General features: G+C 50.4%; 1 protein-coding gene across 11 annotated transcripts in view; it reads right to left on the reverse strand.

The window, feature by feature from the left end:
• Window positions 1–24,786, reverse strand: part of ARHGEF9 (Cdc42 guanine nucleotide exchange factor 9) — a 198,480-nt gene that overhangs the window by 35,663 nt on the left and 138,031 nt on the right. For all 11 annotated transcript variants that reach the window (XM_075435187.1, XM_075435188.1, XM_075435186.1 and 8 more), the window contains 4 exons: window positions 20,731–20,922; window positions 13,192–13,371; window positions 10,250–10,482; window positions 5,623–5,752 (listed from right to left, as the gene is read on the reverse strand). In XM_075435187.1, coding sequence (XP_075291302.1) covers window positions 5,623–5,752; window positions 10,250–10,482; window positions 13,192–13,371; window positions 20,731–20,922 — 735 coding nt within the window. The remainder of the gene's footprint in view (window positions 1–5,622; window positions 5,753–10,249; window positions 10,483–13,191; window positions 13,372–20,730; window positions 20,923–24,786) is intronic.

A 24,786-nucleotide genomic window follows, 5' to 3' on the forward strand; every position in this document is an offset into this window, starting at 1 on the left:
GATTAGCACTCTGGGCTACAGAAAGATCAGATGAAGGAAAGCGAGAGAAATGTTGTCCTTTTCATCGGGCTCATTTTTTGATACCTTGTGTTGCTGGGGGGGGGAGGAAAAAAAACCAGAAGGGTCTGTTTCAGTCCCTGACATGAATTTTTTCCCAGGAGGGTTTCTGATCAGGCTGTCCTCACTCTGCAAACAGTACGCTAGCTGCATGCATCTTTTTTTCATGTCATTCTTGGATTCAATAACGTAATATTAGGCTGAGGCCAACAATTACATATGACATAATTAAGGGCACCAAGTCTTGATTTAAAGGACCCGTAAATAGCAAGAATGGGAAGAAATTTAAGAGGACAGCATTCCTTCTGTTTCTCAACTACATATATTTTTCCCTTCACGTTAATTTAATACTCTTGAAACCTGTTAAAGTGGTAACCCATGGGAATCTTTGGTACAAATATCTAGATATCTACATAAACCAAAGTAATCTGTTTAAAACCAATCCAGGCTGCTAAGCAAGGCTCGCTCCTGTGCCAAACACCCTGCCGCTGGCTCGGGTCCTCTACAGGTCCCCTCCCAGGGAATGGGTGGGCATCGCCTTCCTCCTCTGAGAAAAACCTGGGCTGAAAGGGAGGAGAGGGCCGGAGAGGCAGCCCAAAATGCCGCAGCGATCGCTGCTTCGTTTGGTTTTGAAGTGGTTCAAGAGCTGTACAAAGCAGCACAGAGCAGAGCAATTCTGAGGTGGGCCGAAGCGCGGATCCGTTTTCCATCTCCGCATCCTCTGCAACGGGCACTCGGCAAGGGCTGCACTCGGGGCTGCAGCGGGCACCACAGCCACGGCCCAGCAAAGGGCAAGCCTGCAAACCCTGCCCGGGAGCAGGAGTACTGTGTCCAGTTCTGGGCTCCCCAGTTCAAGAAAGAAGAGGAGCTACTGGAGAGAGTCCAGCGGAGGGCTACGAGGATGAGGAGGGGACTGGAGCATCTCTCCTGCGAGGAGAGGCTGAGGGAGCTGGGCTTGTTCAGCCTGGAGAAAAGAAGGCTGAGAGGGGACCTTAGAAATGCCTACAAATATCTGCAGGGTGGGGGTCAGGAGGACGGGACCAGACTCTTTCCAGGGGTGCCCAGCGACAGGACAAGGGGCAACGGGCACAAACTGAAGCAGAGGAAGCTCCAGCTGAACATGAGGAAGAACTTCTTCCCTCTGAGGGTGACGGAGCCCTGGCCCAGGCTGCCCAGGGAGGCTGTGGAGTCTCCTTCTCTGGAGATATTCCAGACCCGCCTGGCCGCGGTGCTGTGCAGCCTGCTCTGGGTGACCCTGCTTGGGCAGGGGGTTGGGCTGGGTGACCCACAGAGGTCCCTGCCAACCCCTGCCATTCTGGGATTCTGTGAGCGGCGCCGGAGCGAGCCGGGCACCACAGCACGCTCGCCGGCATGCCTTCACGGCCTTGCGGGAGCCGAAAGGAGGGCAGGAGAGCGGTGAACGTGCTCCTCCGAGGGCCGTTCAGCGAAGACGGCACAGGAGCAGACAGAGGAGAGGGCAGGGCCGTACCGCTCCTCCACTCCTGCTGTCTCGTCTGCATGCCTGTAAACCCAGCACGGCCCAAACTGGGGCTTGCAAGGACTCGGAAATGATAATCCCTTTATACTACTGCTGTGTCTGTGTGTATCTCTAGACGTTACCCCCTAACCTTTGAGATCTGTAACTCTCTCCCAGAGGCCAAGAGCACAAGGAGGGGCTGAGCACGTAACGGCTGCCCAGGATGGGCTCTGCCCTGGCCTCTGTGAAATCTGCTCCAGTGGAGACTTCGCAGGCTGTTCCGAACCCACTCCAGCTAACTCTGCAAGCTGGTTTTGCCTGCCTGCCTTTAAATGTCACTGCTCTGATCTGAGGGTATTGAGCTACAAAAGCAAGGGGATGATGCTGAGCGAAGGGAAATAGAAGTTGAACATCAGGAAACACTTCATAACAAGGAGAGCTCTCAGACATTGACAGGTCTCGGCAGGAGGTGGTGGAAGCCCTACATTCTGCGCCATTAACATCTGAAAGGACAAAAGGCACTAGAGAATTCGGGGTAGGCAGGGGCAGCACCTCTCTAGGTCTGTTTATACATTGGAAATTCAGGTTACAAAATAAAGGAGTTGAGTCAGACATGGCAACAGCCCAATCCACGCTCTTCAGTCAAGACCCTGTTCCTACAAATTATACAGGAACACATTTCAAAGTGATTGGGATTATTTCTAATTTACAGCAGCCAGAGAGATCAGACTCCTCCCTTAAGATTCTGCTCAGTCATTATTTGTATCAAGCTGCCACAGCTGCCAATAATTCCTTCAGACTCCGTGCCCTGGCTGCCACGGCACACGGATCAGCTGCCGTTAGAGTCTGGCCACCCGTTCTTGGTCCCATTCGCAATTTACACCATCAGACCCTGCCTATGTGACTTCTTGGGGAAAAAAAAAATCTGGCCTTGGTAACTCAAGGATATTCGCATTTTGCAAATTGCTGACCCTGAAATTCACCTTCATGGGGCCATGCAGTACATCTTGAGGGATAAACATGACTTCTGAAACACACAGGCACAATTCCATGGGATTCAGTAAAATCCCTTCTGCGTAAATTAGCCAGGACGTACCCCCTACTTTTTCTATTTGTTTTAGGATCAGCAATATGTATACACTCCCAGTAACACCCTCTCCTTGTAAGAAAATGTGTACACACTTTGTATACAAGAACATTTCAAATACTTACTAAATATTTTTTGTTTGGTTTGGATTTTTTCTTTAAAAATCTTTTTTCCAACATATCGCAAAACAAGGGTAAATTTAGAAACAAAAACGCAATTTCAAATCCAGAGAGTCAACATCATTAGTTTAGAGATACTGAGGAAAAACAGACATTTCTCCAAATGAAAGATTTCAACGCGCTTCAACATTTAGCCTCGGTTGCCTGTGAAATAATTCACCAAGTGCAACATACAGTGGGAATTAGGGATTTTCTCTGTCTTGTGCCCTGGCTGGATTTCTGGTGAAAAAAAAAAGTCTGAATTAATAATTTTTTTTCTCCTAGTTCCTGCTTTCTTGTACTTCGTGGTTTTTTCAGGTCGTCTCCAGGCGGCCTCTGCTGCACAGCCGGTGGCCGTGCTGCTATTGCTCGTCCGCACGGCCGTGCCGGCTGGAGAGATGAGGAAGCCCCGTGCCACGCGGAGCGACAGAAAGGGAGCGCTTCTGGGTGCAGACTCGAGTTCGAGCAGGAACAGGGCCACCGAAAGATGGGAGAGTAACGCTGTGCGTTCCTCCCTGTTTCAGTGAGCGCAATATAAACTGGATAAGCATCTGCAGAAGCACAAAGTTGACAGCAGGCCGCTCACTCTCAGTTGAGCGTCCTCTGGCAAAGATGGACTGTTACCGTGGTCTTCTACTCTCTGACCCAGACAATAAATGCATGTTCCCCACAGACTGGAAGAGGCTAGGGAGACACACCAGGAAATCCCCCCCTACTCCGTAACCGCCTGTGCGTAGAAGATGAGGGTCTGAACCCTTACAGGCTGGGTAACAAACCAGCCCCTGATGGCCTACGTCCTGGGAGACGTCTCCTATGGATAGGCATCAGCCGAGTGGGGGTTTCGGAGGTTAGCAGCTTGGGTTTACGATGCCTAAAGGGAGTATCTGCACAGATCTAGGACAGATCTAAGCATCTGGCACTGCTTTTGATCTTTCCCACTCTCTTCCTGCATTATACTGTAGTTAACTTCTGACTATTTTGTTTTTTTGTGCATCCTTCTGGCCATTCCATGGACACCTGTGAAGCAGGAGCTGGACCCGATGATTCAGAAGCTACTTTAGAGGAAAGAATCAAGCAGTGAAGTCCTCTGCTGGATCTAGCTCTCATCCTCTAGTGTTCTCATCACAACTCTATGACTCTTCCTGATCCAAAATACAGAACAAAAATGGCAAGAAGGGTGTTTTCCTTTGAATGGGGGCAGTAGCTGCATTCCCATCAGACCTCGAAGCGGTAGCAACAGCAGGTTTTGCTATATGATGAGAAGCTGAAGGATGTTGCTGCAATATTGTGCTTAAAATTTGGAATAGCTGAAAAAAGTCTGGCAGATTGATTTGGCAAGTTCCTGAGGATAGGATGGAGATAAAGAATGAGTACTGCTAAGCAGGAATGAATTATAAAGGATATGGCTAAAGCTAAGCAGGAATGAATTATCAAGGATATGGCTAAATAAAAATGAATTATCAACTGAGCTAATGGAAGAGAAAAAGAAACTGCTATTCCATAGATCCTATGTGGAGGTCACCTTGGCTTTCCACTCACACATGAATATTCACTGACTTGGAATTGATCCGGCCTTAATCTAGATTTATTTACAATGAGGGTCTCGGCATTTCTTACAAATGACACACATTAGCTCATCACACGGAATATACTGAAGGCGGAAGATGTATCTGATGGTCCTGTGCCTCCTTGAGAACAGTTTTCTATTTCTGAAAATGAGTCGGCGTGTCACCGAGAGGTTTCTTCACAGCAAACAACAACAAAACAACCAAGCAAATCATCCACATCCTCTGCTCTCACAGCCAGTCACAACTTCAGACCCGGCTACGACTGCTCCATTGATACGTTTTATCAAGAGATCCAGGGTTGTTGAATCCAATCTTCGTTATAGCAATGAAACTAACTCCGTCAAGGAGGATACACTATCAGCAGGTGATGCACCTGTATAAATAATTACAGGATTAATGCATCTTTCCCACATAGTAATTTACATCGTACAATCCCATTGACTTGAATGTGGAGTTAGTCCAGATCCTCACGACCGTGAGGAAGAAGAAAGGCTGTTCCATCACTCTAGGTATCTGCTTGATAAACACATGGATCGATGACAACATAGAGAGGGATTTACAAAAACATTTGTCCTCGGCCTGCTTCAAAACCCCTATTGACAGATTGCATTCATACAATCATGTTAAAAAAATCAGGGATGAAAAGGAGAACATCATTTTAGTATGGCTTTTTTTTTAAACACATGGCAAAACTGCAGAAGACTGAAGGCCTGCTAGCGAGGAATCGCTCTGCTGACTTTGCCTTGCCTGTGTGTTCTCAGCTCCTTAATTACACGATCACTACACATAGGGTTGGTTCAGAAATATCTGTGAGTACTCATTTTAAATGTGCAAACAGCATCTCGAACTTCAGCGTAATGTTTCGGCTTCTAATCATAAAGCAACCACCAGAAGAGTTTTCTCCCTTTTCTTAACCTGTCACAATTTGTGGGGCTTTTTGCTGCCTCTTTCCCTACTTCTTCCCCCATGACAAAGCACAGAGCCAGCATGCACACAGAGTTTGCTCCAACTCTCACTCCCAGGACAACAGCAAAAGTGACTCCAGATTTCTATCGATGAAATTGGAACTGGACCCCAGTTTTTCAGACTACCATTAATGGTTTACACCTTAAGTACCATCTCCAAAACCTGTAAATATATCTTCCTTGTCCCAAGCTTAATCCCAAGACTAGGCAATGGGAAATGAATTATATGGCTGTGGATAATTCAACAACTGCACGGCATTATTTTTTCCAGGTTTACAGCAGCTAAATCAGGGCCCAGCATTTACTGTACCTCCCAGTCCAGAACGGAGGCCTGCCACTGAGCTATCTTGTCAATGTTCTCCAACCTCCGCTTCCGCTCGTTGATCTGTAGAGTCACGTTCCTCATGACGGCGAGAGCAGCAGCCACATACCTGTAGTCACTGTTGAACACGAAAGAAAAGTCCATGAAACGGAGCCCGACGTGCACTGGCAATGCACAGGAATCTATCGCAAGCTCTCATCATCCTTTTCAAAAGCAATGCAGGGAGGATTTGCCACTCCTTACTACGACACCGGACTTTTTCCATCAGCGATGTCTTTCTGTATCACCACAAAAGAGCAGCTTGCTTGAAACTGAAATTGCGTCTGTACGAGGGAGCAGGCAGGCAGCTCCTCAGCTGGCTTGCGTCAGCGCAACGAGTGCAGTCTGGCCTCTACCAACCCAGCACACGACAGTCCTGAACGCTGTCAAGCCTTAATGTGCTCAGCTAAAGAGCATCCTAAAAGAAAGTCTAAATATTGTTATAGCCTGTGTCTTAGGGTTTTTCCATTTTTAAAATGAACATTAGAAAATATTTTTCGATTACAGACACAAGCCCGGAGCGCCTTCCAAGCCATAAGGTGACTGCAAGAGTGCCACAGAGCATTTAGCCCATGGCATTCAGTCTTACCGCAGACTTCAGGTGAGCAAATCAAAGCTTCCCCCCCGCCCCCCACCCCGGACGGGCCTGTGAGTGTAATAACAAAGAGTGAAAATAGCCTCCCGCCAAGGCCAGCCAAGATGATGATCAGTCTTTTCAAAAAGTGATGCTGAAATCAATGCTATTGATTTCCGCCTCTGCCTTCCCTTCCATTCCAAGGAACCTTAATGTTCATTTCAATCGGAAAGACAGACAAGGCCAGCTGCCATAATGCCACCATAATATATTACTAACTTAAGGGTTGATATTGATTGCTGACTAATGAGAAAAACTGCGATCTTGGGCAGCTGCAGGGGGAATGGCTTTATTGATTATTGCTAAGAATTGCACTGCTGACAGCTAAACCAGGGGCGAATGCTGTGAATGAGATCCATTTCCCTGTGTGGTCCCAACAGGATAAACATTAAGAAACAATCACAATATGATATACAAAAGAATATTATTTGCTGTTTTGCCATCATTTCTTGGACGAAATCTTCAGATGCGTTTTTAAGTTTTCTTCAATTCTGAAGTCAAAATTCTAGCTGAGGCTAAGAAAACTCCTACAAATTCCAGAACATCAGGACTGGTCCTTCACCAAAGCACAGGAGAACAGAGGATGGACTGTCTGACACATCCGTCATGACACACAATGAAGAATTTCTCGTGCTTTCCTCTGTGGGGCCACCTGTGTGTAGTAAGCACCTGGCTGTGGAAGGGAGAGGCCGAGCTAAGCCACAGCGACGTTAGTCTGGCCTTCAAAATGTCCAGGAGTTCTTGTAGGGAAACAGGTAAGTCACTATGGCCAGAAAGGATCTGTAGAGGCAGGGAGAGGTGTAGAGTTTACAGACAGTCGCTAATAATCCCCTAGCAATTATGTTTATGCAAAGAAGGAAGGATCATCTCCATCCATTCGTGAGCAATCTCCTCTTTCTCATGTAACGTGTTCACACACTTTCAATTCCAGCAACGTTCTGCAGCAGGAACACTCAGGACACCACCAAGCTGCACTTAGGACCTTCATATATTTAATTCATATTAAGTTGGAGTAAGTCTTTAAGAGGTGAACAGATGTGGCTTTGTGAAAAATTCAAATGATCCAGTCTCCAGACAATAAGCAATTGCAGGGAGCCAGGCTCTGAACCTCCCCCACCCAGGCCTGCCTCCGTGCGGAGTGGGCCGGTGCCAGTCAAGCTGAGTTTTATCTTGGTAATGCTAATTCACTAATTCTAACGTTCTGCTTGAAGAGAAAACCCCAGGCACACTTCTCTTTCACGCAGTAATGAAGAAAGAGTCATGACCCAACTTTTTGGGCTCCTAGCCCATGTCTGTGGCAGAGCTGGCAAAAACTTGGAAGAAAAAAGAACAGAAGCAAAGCATTTGGCCAGTGAAATAATAATAGGACAGCATTAACCACGAAATTAAGGTAAATAAATTTTGTCAATTATATGGGGGCTGCAATGACCTCCTTCCAGTGCTCAAGCAGAATGCAAGTCCAGACTCTTGACAAACATCCCATGCTAACGTGGGGGAGAGAGGTCAGGCTTCTGCTTTCAGCTCTGTTGTCGTGACCTGGCACAGGGAAGATCCATAGCTCTACAAGTACCACAGCAGCGAAGAGGAAGAAAAAAAATACATGTATATAATGTCCCACTATTAGATGGACCTAACATAGCTGCTTCACTGGGACTCCTGGTCCTGTCTGAGTTTTGCCTTACTCTGTGAATGGTTCAGTTGATATAAACAGTATTTTCTACAGATCAAATTCCAATCAGAGTGCCTGAGAAACTCCCAGTCCAGCCGATGATGAGCCTGACTTCATTGTGAGTATCAGTCCACCCTACAATTTTCTAGCTCCCGTTTCAAACTTGCAGTCTAACTGTGAGCACCGTCCAACTGCAACTGGACGAGGACAGCTTGCTGCTGGATTGAGGGGCCCAGCTGAAGCTCCCCAGCCGGCTTCCCACTTCCCCTCGCTCACAGCTGACCCTGACGGTACCCCAGCCTGACGGTATCTGGCTTCTCCCTCTGCCTGATACTGTCACGACATGACATTCCCCAAAGATTATTTGCTTTTCCATTCTCAGGCTTTGCTCATCTCAGCCCTGATCCCAAAGCCAGAAGTACAAGAGCAGAAAATATTTGTATTTCAGGCAGGCAACCAGAGCAGCCTGGCTTTTTGGCACAGCCCCAGCGCAGAATCATCTGGTGGCGAGCAATTCGCGCTCTCTGTGCCTCGCTGTCCCCATTCCTGGCATTAAGCTTGTCTGGGACGCGAGCTGGGTTGCCGGGAGGATCGGTCCCTCCCAGGTTCTTTGAAGGCTTGAATCAGAGGAGCTGGACCGCAGGGCCGTGTGGTACAACCCACCCCGTTTCTGCGTCACACCACCATTCCTCCCGGAGGCAGCGACCTCCCCGGGGTGCGCCCACGCTCCCAGGCCGGGGCAGCCCCGGGTCTGCTGCTGCTGCTCTCTGCGCAGGCTGCAGTTTCACGTACGCACTGCGTTACAGCTTCACAGGGCTTGCTCTTCACTACTGCAAGGCAAGCAAATATAGCCCTGCTTTCCCTATTCAGAAAATGAAGAAACAAGAGAAATGTGTCCATGGCTGTAGCCTATCACTGACACAATCCAGTAAAAACGAGCTCCCAGTCTGAATAAACTAGTTGTTGCTTAACCACAGGAAACATCCGAGTGTCCTCAGAATATGACTGTATCTGATTACTTTGCATGTTGATTGTAAAACACCCCAAAGGAAAAAGCAATGTACTCCCAAAATAATTCAAGCCTTGTGTAACCGTGCTGCCCACATCCCCTTTGGCATTGCTACCGACGAACCTGGAGCAGGCCATTTTCAGCACAGACCTCTTCCCTCTGAGGTCGCTTGTGTCTTCCCACTGTAAAGCCGCGCCCGAGCTCCTGCTGTAAGTACTGTGGGACATCACACGGCTGCTAAGGAAAAAACGCCACAACATTCGGGAGCCTAGAGATGGTTTCTGATACCCTAACGCTCCCATGAGTCCAATCCAAGTTGGATTTGGTCTTGTTATGCCTTCATAACAAGAAAACCAGAGGTTGGATCTGAAGCCAAATGCACGTCCACATTGGTGATTTTGAACTGGGCATTCAGCTAGCATGAGTCAAACTCGCGAACCGGATCAAAGCAAATCAATGTACCTCTCTGCTCGCATCGCTTCTCTCTGCACTTTAATGCTGGGTTTGGGGAAAAACAAAAAAAACCAAACACTTGCAGAAGTTTCTGAAACATCTGTGGTCCTTGTTGTTCTCTGAAGCACTTCCTTTTAAATGAGTTTTGGAAAAAGAAAGTAAATTGGCAAGGCAAGCGCAAATCTACTCTTAGGGGGCTTGATTCTTCAGCTTATTTTTCTAGCAGTATACCACAAGTGATACCACAGGTGCTACTCTTGATTTACGTCAGGTCAGGGAGTCAGGTTGATTGCCCTCAGCAGCAGTAAAAGAGATCCTGGATATTTTGGGAAGTAATCAAACTGCTGGCTGCTCCTCTGACCTAAACCCAACGGCAAAATTAGAGATGGAATCAGGCTGAAAAGCAGAGCAGGTTCGGAACTCTCCCCAGCTCTGAGCATACTCTGGTTTGATTTGTGGAACCTGGCCACCTACTTGCTATGTGCTGAGCTCCTCTTCAGGATAAAGGAATGAGCCTTTCTGAATGCTAATTAGGTAATTTTTCTAGTGTAACCGGTAGCATCGGAAAGTACATCCAAGGGTAATTAGTTCACATGTCTGATTATAACAGCGATGAGTTTGGCTCCATTGAGAACCAGTGCTTTGAGAAGCTTTCTAACTGTCTGCTGAACCTTTGCCCTGCTCCAATTTATACAAGATGTCACGAAGAGCAGAGCCGAACAGAAAAAACCCCAATCCCTGTGTGTGTGTGCAGAGGCCACGTAGAGAAGCAGTGTGCAAAACCCTTGCGTGCAACAGGAGATCGGCGTACCTGTGATCCTGCGCCGTGTACTTCAGCAGCTCCGCGAGCTGCAGGGGGTATTTGCAGATCTTCTGCACCGGCGTCAGAAGGAAACCGTCTATGGCAATATCGATCATCTGCTGCAACAGACGACAGGCTTCGAAGAAGTGCTGGTACCTGCTATCTTTCATCAGCTTGGAAAGCTCCATGCACGCATCCAAATGATTGTTACAGTACTCGGAATAGATCCAGAAGCCATCTTGCTGTGAGAGGCAGGAGAAGAGGGATGCACACAGAGGGGAGCACACGTCAGGCAGGTGCTGCCAGCGGTCAACCACCCGACTTCCCAGCAAGAACACATTACAGCTAAAGAAGGAGGGGGAAAGCCTGATCCTGGAGTACTTCTCCTGCTTGGAGGAGGTGCTGCGTGGTCGCTCTGGGGGAAAAGGGAGACAAGAAGGGACCTGCATACGGACACATCGCCTAGGTCTCTGTAGGTACAGGGGGTGTGAAGGTGAACCCCCGCGCAGTGTTGTGGGTGTTCTCAGTTTCAAATTGTGCGGTGGGGCTTTCTTTATAAAGTAAAGGTGGAACCAAGCAGAGCTCTGGCCTTTGGTAACGCAAGAAGACCAAACTCTTTTCAGTGGTGCCCAATGACAGGACAAGGGGCAACGGGCACAAACTGAAGCAGAGGAAGCTCCAGCTGAACACGAGGAAGAACTTCTTCCCTCTGAGGGTGATGGAGCCCTGGCCCAGGCTGCCCAGGGAGGCTGTGGAGTCTCCTTCTCTGGAGATATTCCAGACCCGCCTGGACGCGGTGCTGTGCAACCTGCTCTGGGTGACCCTGCTTGGGCAGGAGGTTGGGCTGGGTGACCCACAGAGGGCCCTGCCAACCCCGAACATTTTGTGATTCTGTGACTTCTAGAGCTCTTTCCCTGCAAGGGCATAAGGCACCTGGCAAGCATTCAGGAGCTGGGTATATCTGAATTTTGCCTTACCAACAAGGAACCCAAGACACCTACCACTGTGTGGATTTCCCCAGGACCACAGAGCCAGAAAACACCAAAGACTGGAATAACAAAGGAAAAAAACCCCACTCATATATGTGCCCACCCACCCTTCACACTGGTCTAACAAGGCTTTTTGTGCCTATTTTGTTGGAATCTCCTTTTTCTGCCTTCACTGACTATAGATGGGGCCATGGAAGTTCGTCATCCTTAACTCGGGCGTGATTGACCTGGGCCACACAGACAAGGCAGATGAAAGGTCAAAGAAAGATTACACTGGAAGGGAGGGACAGACACCAGCTGACTGCCTATCGCTTATTAAGTCTGCAGCTGAGACAGCCCAGATATAAGCCCAGGTGCTGTAGGCCAGCAGCCTGAGATGTTACACCAGGTTGTGGCCAATGCCTGACATACTATAGACAGGACAGATTCTTTTTTTTTTTAAATACACCTGACCATAAATTTTTCTTTCTCAGTCGTGTAAGGGCCCAAATAACCTGCCTTTCTGGGAACAGGGGAACCCGGGTTCTTTCCCATCCCCACAGCTGAGCAGGAGCCAAGCGCTGACACCTCTCTTCCCGAAGCAGATGAGGAACAAGACGCTTTGCAGATCCATATAACAGGATCTTCATGTCCTCGTCCCGCAGTTTCCCCAAATGGTTAAATAGGGATAATTCATCAGGAGTTCATTAGCCAGCTTTCAGCTTTCTGATGACAGAGAAGTGTCAGACATTCCTCCAAATAACGGTAGCAATTCCTACTATTGTCAGTATAAATGAATCGACAGCACAGCCTCAAGACATGAGTTTTAGCTACTGATTCTCACCAAGGTTTCTTGCATCTTTTTAGCACAGAGGTGGAATACGATGCTGCTTTGGAAGCAAGCAGCACAGATCGCAGGCTCTGATCAAAATGAGCAACAGTAACGCCACCACGCAACTTCTCAAAGAGCAACTTGCTTTCCAGTTAGAAGAGCAGTGATGCCGTGAACCTTTTTAAGGATGCCCCGCTGAGGTTTCACGAACGCCTATCAGAAATTTCTCTAAAGAGGAGTGAAGTCTTGCCAGCTCAGCCCTGACCGTAAGTAATGAGGTAACACAGTACAGGATCTGCATCCCGGGCTGGAGCACCTCGCACGTTAAGCTCCGATACAGCGCTTCATTCTCCCTCCAGGAACGCCTAGAACTGCAGGACTGTAATTTCCTTGACGTTTCCTGACATATTTACAACACTGGCCAATTTCTCAGCTCCCCTAGTACGTGGCTTATGTAACAGCACGATGGGCTGGGCAGCAGCCTCCAGGACTATATCGTCAGCTAAAATGTCCCGTTCAGTGTGCACGTAGCGTGAGTGAGTATCTGCTGTCCTGCTGCCACCCGGCAGCAAGCAGCTCGAGCTGGCACGTCCCCACCGGCCCAACAGCTCTGCAGGGCAAGGCAGCTGAAGCTGCGTGGGCTTTTCATCCCTTGCAAGTGCATCTCGGTGCCACAGCAAAGAGCCCAGGCATTTGCTCTCCTCTACTTCTTTTGTGCAATGCACAACTAAGGCCTCTTTTTACTTCTCCGGGCTCTCTTACCTCTTCCAATCTTCTGGTCATCCATGACCTGATAAGGATGAGTGGGTTTCAGTCATTCTGAAGAGCAAAAGAAGGTGGGGAGTAGGTGAGGGACATCGTGCCTACATAACATGATTAAGGGTGGATGTGCAAAGGTGTTGGGATTCAAAAGTACTGGGGGTTAGCCGACCATACGCTTCACTTCAAAGTCTCCCTTCTCTATATCTCACGAAGGAAATGGAGGGCCACGGAGTAATCTTTGACACGTAACTAGAACAGTATCGACGCACAAAAGTTTTCTGGAGTGGTGCCTGCTCCCTGACTTTTTCTGCTACTCCTCCCCCTGTCCCACCCTCTATGACCCCAAACCAGCTCCAAAACTCCCAAACAAAAAAGCCAAACCAACTCACGTGTTCAAGGAAACATGGTCCAATTTCACTGAGATGGGGGTCCTCGTTGTTGTATTGTTTCTCCAGGTCCCGGACAAAACCCATCTGAAATCTGTAGATATCTTCGATGTTACCAAAGATGATTTTTAGCTGTTCATCACTGAACATATCCCTCCTCTTCCGGCACTGCTTTAAGTAACCCTGTAAGGAGTAAGAGAGAACAATCCATCGAATAAGCCAAACACTTACACTGAGGCTGCTCCCAGATTATTCTTGAGGAAGGAGCAAGTAAAAACAAAAAACAGAAAGTGTCTCTAGAAACAAAATCCACTTGTTCTGAGATGACAGTCTCCATCAACTCCTGGCTACAGGTAAGCACGCAGTATGCAAAACATGCCTCGAAACGCTACGAGTCCTGCTGTTGATAGACAACATCTCAGCTGCAACTGTTGCTCCCACTGCAACCAACAGCCGACCCCCAGCACTCCTCCCGCTCGGGACTCGCCAGACGCAGTGTGCGCAGGGCTTCACAGCCTGCGTCAGGAGATGCTGGAGACGGCGCGTGCACAGCGCGCTGGGAGGACGGTGCCGGGTTCGGCCTCGATGTCCTGCAGCATTTTGCGTGAATCAGTCTTGCCAAGGGAAGGTTCCCCACAGATCTCAGCCAGCATAGCCCGGAACGGCTCTGTCCCTACCTGTGCTGCAGAGAACAGCAAAGTCTGGCCGACAGCTCCAAAGAGGTGCGTTGCAGTACTGCGCGCCTGTCCCTTCAGCCGTCGCTGCCTCGCAATACCCAACATCCAGAGTCGCTCCTACAAACACTGCTGTTTCCATGTCCTCTTCAGTGGCACGTGGCATCACAGTGAAAACTGCGAGAGGCTGTTTGATCATCTGCCCACTCCGATTTCTCCTTTTAGCCACAGTAATCAGGACAAGGAAGGTGATAACCACGCTGAGAAATACTCTGTTAACGTGTGGCTGCATGCCCTTGGTTGAGCAGAGGGTATGGAGGGTGCAGCCACCCTAGCTGTTGCAGCACCAAGTGAGATATTGAAGGATGACACTCTTCAAGCATTTCCTGACTTGGGAGGCAACACGGTTTATCCCCCCCATTACTCATCTTCCCAAGTCTGAGACCAAAGCGGGAGGGCTGCTGTCCTGCGAGTGCCACGGCAGGGAACCCCGAAGGCGACGCAGCAGGCTGGGTAGACCTTTTGGCTTGCCCCAGCAAGGGAGCCACAGTGGGAGCTGCCTGAGCTGCAGGTCAATGCCATCCAGAGGAAAGCAGCACTGTTCTAATTTTGCTTTCTATACCTCCCATTCCATTAGCACAAATACGCTATTCCAAACAAGGGAGAATATTTTTCCTGTTTCCTCAACCACCATCTTTCATTGCTTTTCTTCCTTTTTTTAAGTGGGACCAGAGGAAAAGACTTTGTACCCTTCTCCGTACAAACCTCAGGCTCCCTTACCGAGTCTACAGACATTAAAGTCAAATTGACAAAGAAAGAGGAAGAACTAGGATGTAGAGAGTTTAAGGAAATACTCCAAAAACACGGAATGAATCTGCAGCAGATTTGGAAACAACTTCAGACCTCCTGTGTCTCAGTCCAGTGCAATAATAAAAAGATCCTTCTTGCTTATTCTTCATCCGCCCATGATACCCACTGGTACTGAGCCTGAGCTTTGCAGGACATCATACAAACACAAACCGGAGGGCAAGCACTGCTCTGCAGACGACCTGACCTAAAAAGACTGTGGATCACCATTCTGGCAAACAGCGTAACACACCAAGATCTGCCTGCCTCCCTGTTTTGCTGCCCCTGCCTTAGCCGTGTGCTCGCCATCCTGGTTTCAGCTGAGTCACGAGGACTTCTTCAAACACGCTCGCCTGAAGCACGCGTGGTCCAGGGGACGGGCTGACACACGGACGCTCTGGATGCCCGGGCTGAATTTCTGGCTCTGCCACTGACCTGTGTGACAGTGAGCAAATCCCTTCATCCCCCTGCGCCTCGCTTGTCTGGACAACTCAGACCAGAAACTTTGCAAGGCCAAAGAGCAGATGCTACGCTGGCCTGGTCCGGACTGCAGCCTCCTAACTGAGAAGTAACATGGGGGTCATCACGGAGTGACTTTGCCTGCCTTCATCGTATAGGAAGAGGAAAAAAAAGGCAGGGAAAACATGCCAACAGCTCCAGCTGAATGGCTATATTTGGGGACCGTAGATGCTTAGTCACGCAGACGACCCACCAGCTGGTGACACCCAGCTGCCGGTCCACAATGCGAACGATTGGAACGCCGTAATGAACCGTCCTTCAGCCTCACCACGTGGTTCCTGGGAGGGAGAACTTCAAACAGACGCACGATAAACGCAACTTTGGCCAGCCTGTCAACGAACCAACCTCTGCGATGGCCAGCTTGGCTAGAGGGATGCCCTCACCCTGAATTCGAAAGATTTTTAAGCTGGGACACTTGGATTACGGAATACCTTCTGCATTTACTAAATCTAGGTCTCTTCTTCCAGGAGCACCTCGATGACTCATTTCCCTGGGTTTCCCTCTCTCATTTTTCAAGGCCAGGAGGAATGGGAGCAGGCTGGTTCCCACGTTGCAGGACAGTTGCAGGGCAAATAAAAATTCAAACTCGCACAGAATAACACAGAATCTCTCTCCGTGCTGCTTTTCATGTTTACCTGCTTACCTCAGAACAGCTTTCAGAAAAAAGAAGAAAAAAGAAGCAAAAAGACACGCCCCTGCCCACGAGGCCAGGCTCTCTCTGACACTGGCTTTGGTGCTGGCAGCGCCCAACGACTGCCGCAAGCCGTTTGCGTTGGGCCCTTTGCCCCGCCGCACGCTGCAGGCTGCCCGCAAGTCAGCCTCCCCCCTCGCACGCTGCTCTGTGAAACCCGCCACTGGGTGATTCCCGGGAACATCTTTCAGCCCCGGGGTTGCCACTGGCTGCGACTGCCGTCTTGAATATTCCCCGTCCTCCCCGTGCTGCTTCATCGCTTTGCCCGAGCCACGCGTTTCGGAGCAGCTGAAGCAGCGCGTCTCTGCACAGGCACCTATAAAACCACCGGGAAAATAAACGAACGCGCGGAGTTCCCAAGCCTTCTCCTCTCTCCAGCTTGGGCGTTCGGATGGTTGGTTTCCAGCACAAGCCAGCAAAGGGGAGACTGAAGATTTATTTATATAATATGCAGCAAGAGCCAGCTAGAAGGCTGCTGCATAGTTTTTTCCAGTAAATTTACTTCTGTTACATAAAACAATGTCATCTTCCTTCTGCTCATCCCGTCAGGTTTGCTCAGAGAAGGGATAGCTGACTGAGGAGCAGATGTTGCAGAGTGTTTTGCTCAATGAATACCTAAAAATAGCTGTCAGACTGCCTCTCTTTAAAGTACTTTTCCATGTAGTCCCTGAGGTATAAGCCAAAGTTGGGAAGTATTTGCAGGAGGTTAAGTGCTAAGTTTTCTCCACCCCAGAGTGGGTTCGGAGACCGTCAGGAGAGGTGGCCAATCCACCCACCCTTCCCCTTGTCCGGCTGACAGCAGGGTGAAGGGGGAATGAGGAGATGATGGCCACTGCAGGCTATCACGTCAATGGCAGCTGTGATGATATTCCAGTTTCCTTCCATCTCTGAGCCAGTTTGGGGGCTGCCCGCTGTCCTGGAGACCATCCCTCAGTCTGCACCAGCACCATTTGGGCTACAAAAATACCGTTCTCTGGAGCAGTGCTCACAGCATCCAGGTGAGCATCGTGCCAAAGCACATACCAAGAGTAAGCACAAGAACAAAGCTGAGACTGTTTGAACTGAAAAGGGAAACTGGAGCCCCATCTGGTCCCAGGCAGTCGGGACTCTAAAGCACTTCATCAAACACCGGGCTACAGCACGCACTGAATGTCAGGCACCGTGATTGCCCTGGGGCTCACCTAAAATATAACATGAAGTCCTGCAGGGACACAAGCCTGTTCCTCAAAAGGGCAAGAAGCAGCCGGCTCCAAAAGAGGGGTGCACAAGCAGGCTGTTACAGACAGCTACAGATATCACATTGGGAAATATGTATATGCATATATACATCCCCACTGATCCAAAGAGCTCTGTGCAGAGTCACTCTCCAGTCTGGTACCCATGGATGAGAAACCAGTCATACAACGGGGCCAGCGGCTCCTCAGATGCGTCCTCTGAAGGAGGGCCACGCTGCTGCCAAGAATGTTTTATGCTGCTTCGCTCTGAGGCGGCACAAAAAAGTGGTTTTTAACCAGCTCTGAGAATGAATCAGGCTAATGCCATCCAGACCACGTGAACACTCGTCCCATCAGCTCTGCACAACACACTCAGCTTGACACGCTAAGATGCAATGAGGGTGTTTTCCACACGGCGTACAGGGCTGTCCTGGCACCAAAGCAACGCTTAGGTGCAATCCAGTCAAGGTTATTAAAGAATAAATTCAAAGGCAAATTACTTGGAAAAGAGCAAAACGCAGCACTGGAAGCTAGCTGGCCTTTCTAACCTCCCACCCCCAAATTACTCATAATACGGAGGTTGCCTTTGATCTCCTGGTTGCCTCACTGTTCCTATCCAAGCTCCCTCTTAACACCTCCTTAAATTTAGCCTTGTTTTCCTAATCCATACACTGGTCCAAATCCTGCTCATTTCTCAAAGCACGGCACCCTGCTCTTGGCAGCCCTCCCGCGTCCTGTTCTTCCACCTGTGCTCCCCACCGCACGCTACAGCTCAAGCGACCTCCTTGGCCCTCTGCTCTCACCAAGGCAGTTCTCCTGGCCAAGCCCCTCGGCTGCTCGGCCAGTGTCACCCGTGCCACGTCCCGGACAGACCCTGAGCCCTCCTGCATCCTCCCAGGATCAAAGCCCCGGTGCAGGGGGATGTCTCGTCAAGCCTGGAGATGGCCATGCATATACGTGGTGCTTTAGAGGACAGCGAGCGAGCAGCACTGCCGACCAGTATACCCATTAAAAAGGCCTGGCTTTCAGTAGCTTACTATTCTTCCGAGCTCTAACCATCAAGCCTGAAATTCCTACTGCCAGCTATTTCCTTAAGGTTAAACAAAGATGATGAGGGGACTGGAGCATCCTCGTACAGGGAGAGGCTGAGGGAGCTGGGCTTGTTCAGCCTGGAGAAGAGAAGGCTGAGAGGAGACCTTAGAAATGCCTCTAAATATCTGCAGGGTGGGGGGTCAGGAGGACGGGGCCAGACTCTTTCCAGGGGTGCCCAGCGACAGGACGAGGGGCAATGGGCACAAACTGAAGCAGAGGAAGCTCCAGCTGAACATGAGGAAGAACTTCTTCCCTCTGAGGGTGACGGAGCCCTGGCCCAGGCTGCCCAGGGAGGCTGTGGAGTCTCCTTCTCTGGAGATATTCCAGACCCGCCTGGACGCGGTGCTGTGTAGCCTGCTCTGGGTGACCCTGCTTGGGCAGGGGGTTGGGCTGGGTGACCCCCAGAGGTCCCTGCCAACCCCCACTATTCTGGGATTCTGTGAAACTCTTTTCTCTTTCTTTTCCGCTTGGTGATATTTCAGAATAATGATCCATCCACTCCCGGTAACACAGTGCAGGTAAAACTCCACATCTTACCCCTCATAAAAGCCTTCACAAAACTGTTTCACCAAGCAGCAGTGCTTCACACTCCAAGCAAGGGCAGCAGTCGTCAGGGCAGCAGGGCTTTGCTGTGAGGGGGAATTCCCCTCCGAGCCAGCTGCTTCACGCAGCTCTTGGCTTGCGCAGGTGATTTTCATTCCGGTGCTGGCTAGCTTGTGAGCTCCTGACTTGGCAGGACCGGTGCCATGGGTATTATGAATAATAACACAGTGTATAATAATATAGTAGCAGGGAGTGGAAATACATCCCGAAGCAGAAAAGAGCAACTGGAGGGCTCTTAATCACCTAGCAGGGGCTATGGTCCTCCGATAACAACCACGCATCTTCAGGTGCCTCACTGGTGTTAGGATTTGTCACTTGTTACAGCTCAGCGACAAGAGTATGACCACACACTGCCAAACTCCGTACTAAATCAGGCTCAACCCTCGCCACCCAGCCAGAACTCCTCTGTTGTCCCCTCCAACACGTCATACCGCTGCTGTTTGTCCTGACACCTTAAAATAGGGTAACAGGGAGGGCTCTGATTAAACTGAGCACAGTGAGGCTCTCTCCAGCAAGAGACAGCCCAGCGTTTCGCAGATGAGAATGCCCATTTCAGTCCTCTTCCTTCAAGAGAGGCAGCTGAATAATCTCCTGGTTCTCTACCTGGATATATCCCCTCAATTCCATTTTGCATCACACAGAGCAAGGCAAGAGCCTTAGAGATCTCTCTCGTATGTGGGATGTCTCGCCAGGTGCTGTAGATCAGTGTTGTCCCACAGACGTCACTGAAGCTGTACCTATCTAGACCTCCTGAGAATCCGACGTGGCAAGGGCATGGTGACATGGCTGGGAAATGCAAGTTAAGGTTTATTCAGTTTTTCAATAGAAATTCAGGAAAAGAAACAATATGTGGAAAAGTTCCTGCAGCTCTTCCCTTCTTCAACGCAAAGCCCTCCGACTGAAATAGCACAGCGAAATTAAGCTCATTTGTTTCCAAGCTGAAATCCCAAGACTCTTCCACATTTGAAAAGCATCATAGATGCTTTTTGGCTGGCTGCTTTGCCTTGTCAATAGAAAAGCAGCAAGGATGAAGGGAGGAAGACATTTTTCTAAGCTTCAGACTCTGCAAAGTCCGGGCACAGGCTCGCTAAATCCTAAACACTCCGAGGGATGAGCTGAGAGCCATGGACTTCGATCTTAGCGCTACCAAACTTCCTGCTCTTAGCAATAAGTAGGTTCCCTACACACTATGCCCAAGCTGTCCTGCAACACTCTCCGGCGCAGCCGGGCCTTGTCCTTCCCAAATACCCAGCAGCCCACGCACTGCACCTTGGGCTGAGCTTGCGGCACTAATTCTGTATGCGGCGGGACAGTGGGGTCAACTGTAACACAACGAAGAACCACCAAGCTGAGGACGGGAGGAGTCAGTCACCAGAGTTTACCTGCTTGCCACTTCTCTTACCCTGGGTAAAGGTAAGGTCCTGCATTTCCCATGGTGAAAACACTTTGCTCTCAGTCTCACCATAAGAAAAGGCAAATGGGGGCCAGCCTGAGCCAGGGGAAATTGTGAACCCAGTGTGAAAGATACAGATGAAATGGGTAACTGATTGGTTTAATTACAACCTAATTTCCTCAATCATAACTTCAAAAGTAGACGGCATCGGGTTTTAATTAAGATGACTGCTTGAAGGATCTCAACCTCATCATTTTTTAGTCAAAGAGGTATGGAAAGAAGGTCAGAAAATTGCACTTTTAGTTAATACAAACCAAAGATAATTATCAGAGCCAGCAGAAAATTCTCAGAAGTGTCAATACTTATGGACAGATGCTGCTTCTCTATTAGACACAACACTCAAACACACCACGTCTTCTTCCCACCACCCAAGGACAAACCCAGTCCTCAGCTCTCAACAGCCCACCCCACGTCCCACCGCAGTACCCCAGCGCCACAATCCCCACATACCTCGCAAATGTCCTTGAGGTGCTTGATGTAGTGGCGCTCCGTGCTCATGATTTCATTGATGACGTTGGCTCTCATCTGGTCTCGGTTCTGAACGGTCCTGCCGAGACAGAGGCAGTCGGCGCTTGGATCCAAATGGCCATTCTGCACATCGCTGGTTCCCTCCTCCACTCCATCTTCTTGGTTTACCCACAGCTGCGAAGAGAAAAGGGGAGAGCAACAGGCTTATTCATATTTTGAGGAAGAACTTCTTCCCTCTGAGGGTGATGGAGCCCTGGCCCAGGCTGCCCAGGGAGGTTGTGGAGTCTCCTTCTCTGGAGATATTCAAGACCCGCCTGGACAAGGTCCTCTACAGCCTGCTGTAGGTGACCTTGCTTTGGCAGGAGGGTTGGACTAGATGACCCACAGAGGTCCCTTCCAACCCCTACCATGCTGTGATTCTGTGATAAAAGCATCAGGAAGCCAACAAGTGGAAGTAGGCTGGGTCTTGGGTAGCACGATTCTGGAAGATACTGGATTGACTCCCTCCTCACAGCAACAGCGATGCTCTTGCCAGCGACGCACTGTGGTGTCCGCAACAGCTTGCAGCCCAGACAGTCCATTTTTATACTGGTGCAACCAGCCCCAAATGGTTCCCCGCACACTGCCAAGATCCTCTCATAAGCAAAGGGCTTTCAAGTGTTGGGAGTTTTGATCCCAAATATAAAATAACTACGCGGAGTGTAACTGGACTGCTGGACGCTGTCGAATGCTCCGCACCAAGATGGGCACAGGTAAACCAGACCGACCTACAGGAAACCGCAGTTATCGGTGTCAAGCACCGCTCGTCCCAGTCCCTGCACGCCATCAGCTGGGGGCTGTCCGGACACGCAGACACCTCTGCGAGGAGGGAGCAGCCCTTGACAGGCGACTGATTTATGAAGGTTGAGATACGTCTGGTTCAGAAATCTGAATGAATGTGAACCTCAGCTCAGCTAACCAGGTTGTGGCACGGAGTCTTCTGTAAACTTCCCGGGCCAGGATTTGTGAATAAACACTGATTTTCCTTGCACAGCAGCTTTCCTCATCATTTCACGTGAAGAGCCTTCCAAATGCCCTGTCTCAGTGTCCTGAGGCTGCGATCCCTACGCCACGCTGAGACCAGACCGGCTGAACGCGTCTCCTAACACCCGGGGGGCTGAGGGCAGCTCTGGACAGGGTGCCACGCACCCCGGGCACCGAATGCTCTACATTGGAACCACTGGTAAAAAGCAATGAAAAAGGATCACTACATTTTCCGCACATTGCATTTTCTTTCCGTCATCAAACAAAAAACCTACATTGAACTTGCGAACTAAAAGCCAGCGCTGCCTCCTGGTCTCCAGGTCTTCGACCAAGACTGCTCTGCGTACAACATGCGGACCGAGGGCCTCCCTTTGTTACCTTCGACCCAGATAAAACCTGCTTAAAATAACTCTGATCAACTCCAATTGGGCTCAGCGTAGTTTGTGAACAGACATTAACTAAAGCTTCAACCAGACAGAAATACTGCTGTCTTACACAGACCACCTCAGCTGTTACACAAGCAAAGGAACTTTTCTCCTCGGCATTTGAAGGCCCGAACACTGGAGACTTTAAACATAAAAATGCATCTACCTATAAACAGTGAAACTGTCCTCACATGGAAAACAAACCGCATCGTTACCCTGACCCTTCAGTCTTCTTCCCAGTGTTAACAGTTTTTAATACTTTCCCATTACTCAGCTTAAATTCAGTTTTAAACAGACTGTACAGGGCTGTGTTCCTGCAAATCAGCAAAGAGAAAAACCCGAAACCTGCCCATGCTCCTTCCCTGCTTTCCTAACCAACACCAGGCTTTGCTACACCACTTCTTACAGCTCCCACGTCTTGCCACCCTACAGCGTCTTCCAAAGGCCGAGCAGCCGAGATGTCTGAAGAAAACCCATCTCTCCTCCAGCAGAACGTTAACGATGCTGCAAACTTAGGGGATAAAAAAAAACCCCAAGCAATACAAAGCCGGACTTCTCACCCTGCTCACGACAGTGCCCTGTGCTATCAGGGCCTTTACACGCAGCCGTGCAGGGCAGCAATGCCTGAGTGACCAGATGCCCTCCTGGCCAGCAGGACCTGCTGGGGACACCAGCCCCACGCTGAGCTTTGCAGAGAGCTGCTGACTCTGTCCAGTTCTGCGCTCCCCAGTTCAAGAAAGATGAGGAGCTCCTGGAGAGAGTCCAGCGGAGGGCTACGAGGATGAGGAGGGGACTGGAACATCTCTCCTACGAGGAGAGGCTGAGGGAGCTGGGCTTGTTCAGCCTGGAGAAGACAAGGCTGAGAGGGGACCTTAGAAATGCCTACAAATATCTGCAGGATGGGGGTCAGGAGGATGGGGCCAGACTCTTTCCAGTGGTGCCCAGCGACAGGACAAGGGGCAATGGGCACAAACTGAAGCAGACACAGCTCCAGCTGAACATGAGGAAGAACTTCTTCCCTCTGAGGGTGACGGAGCCCTGGCCCAGGCTGCCCAGGGAGGCTCGGGAGTCTCCTTCTCTGGAGATATTCCAGACCCGCCTGGACACGGTGCTGTGCAGCCTGCTCTGGGTGACCCTGCTTAGGCAGGGGGCTGGGCTGGGTGACCCACAGAGGGCCCTTCCAACCCCTGCCATTCTGGGATTCTGTGACCCCGGGCTGTGCCCACGCCACGTCCCGGCAGTGCCAGGCACTTCCAGGGCCCCAAACCCGGCACAGACCATTTGCCTGAGCGAGCGAGCGGCAGAGCCCGGATGGATCCGGGCGTCCCGCCGGCTGTGCCCACACTGTCTCCTACCCGTCCCCCACCCTGCACTGCCAGCGTGGGACCTCCTTCTGCACGTCAGGAGACCAGCGGGACGCGCCGACGCCTGCCAAGGAGGTGCAAGAACCCCTCCGGCCACCCCAGTGCTGCTCCCGCTGCATGAAGGAGCCGTCCTCCAAGCACAAAGCTTCCTACCTTTCCCCAAGACAGCACAGCCGAGAGTCAATTTAAGTCTTGCGTGACAGAGCAGGAGCGAAACCCAGGGAACACGGCTGTCAGCTCTCGTTTCTCAGGCGCTGACGCACCCCGGGGGGAAGGGGTGCGTCCGGGCACAGAACGGCCGGGCGGTCCTGCGGCACTGGCAGCACCCAGGCTGGCTCGGCCGCGGTCAAAGCAGGGCTGGTCCTCAAGGCGAGCAGCCCTGGGTGCTGCAGGAGGACATTTCAGGGACCCCAGCCAGGCCAGTTTGGACACAGGGACACTCTTGGGAGACGCAGCACGTGCAGGAGCAGCTCCCCATGCCTTTCCCCAGGTTCTTCCCACAGGATGGGGCTCTCCATTGCGGCATCTGCTGCAAGACAGGCTAGGTCATGTCGTCTCCCAGTCGTGGGGCTGCACATGGCAGTCCGAACGGGTTTTTGGTAGGATTGCCCTCAGCACTGGGAGGTCTGACTGAGCCCTGGGTCACCGCGAGGGAAGGCAGCGAGCTCGTGATCTAATCGCACCCAAAGATACAGGGATGCAGCACGCAAAACCTCTCCCGGCACACGGAAACAGATGTCAGAAGAACGTCACTTGTTCAGAGAAACAACCCAAAAGCTAGCTAGAAAACACACCTCTTCCCAGCAAACCCCACTCTCTGCTGGGAAGAGGTTTCAGTTACCCTGAGATAGCGCAACGCTCTATGTGAGCAGTGCTTGATGCTGAAAGATAAACGTCCAAGTGCTGCTTCTGAGGAACAGCCATGCTGGCGTGAGACTGCCAAAGCGACCTCAGGGGCCAGTCTACCTACATCAGTCACACTGGTGTTACTGGGAGCTCTGCTGTGAAAACCTGGGGACCATGCTCAGCAGAGAAAATGGGCTAGACCTGGGAAGGACAGAACTGCACGGGCTGTCCCTTGAGGGACATGTCCTCAGGACAGCTTTACCGGCTTTCCAAACCAATACAGGTTGAAGACCAAGCAGGACCAATGCAGGTATTAAACTCTGCCGGCTGAAGTTTAAAATAACTTCCCGTCCTACCTTCCTGCTACGATGGAAAGGTAT

Source organism: Opisthocomus hoazin, chromosome 14 (genome assembly GCF_030867145.1).
Source record: "Opisthocomus hoazin isolate bOpiHoa1 chromosome 14, bOpiHoa1.hap1, whole genome shotgun sequence".
In the NCBI taxonomy this organism is placed as follows: domain Eukaryota; kingdom Metazoa; phylum Chordata; class Aves; order Opisthocomiformes; family Opisthocomidae; genus Opisthocomus; species Opisthocomus hoazin.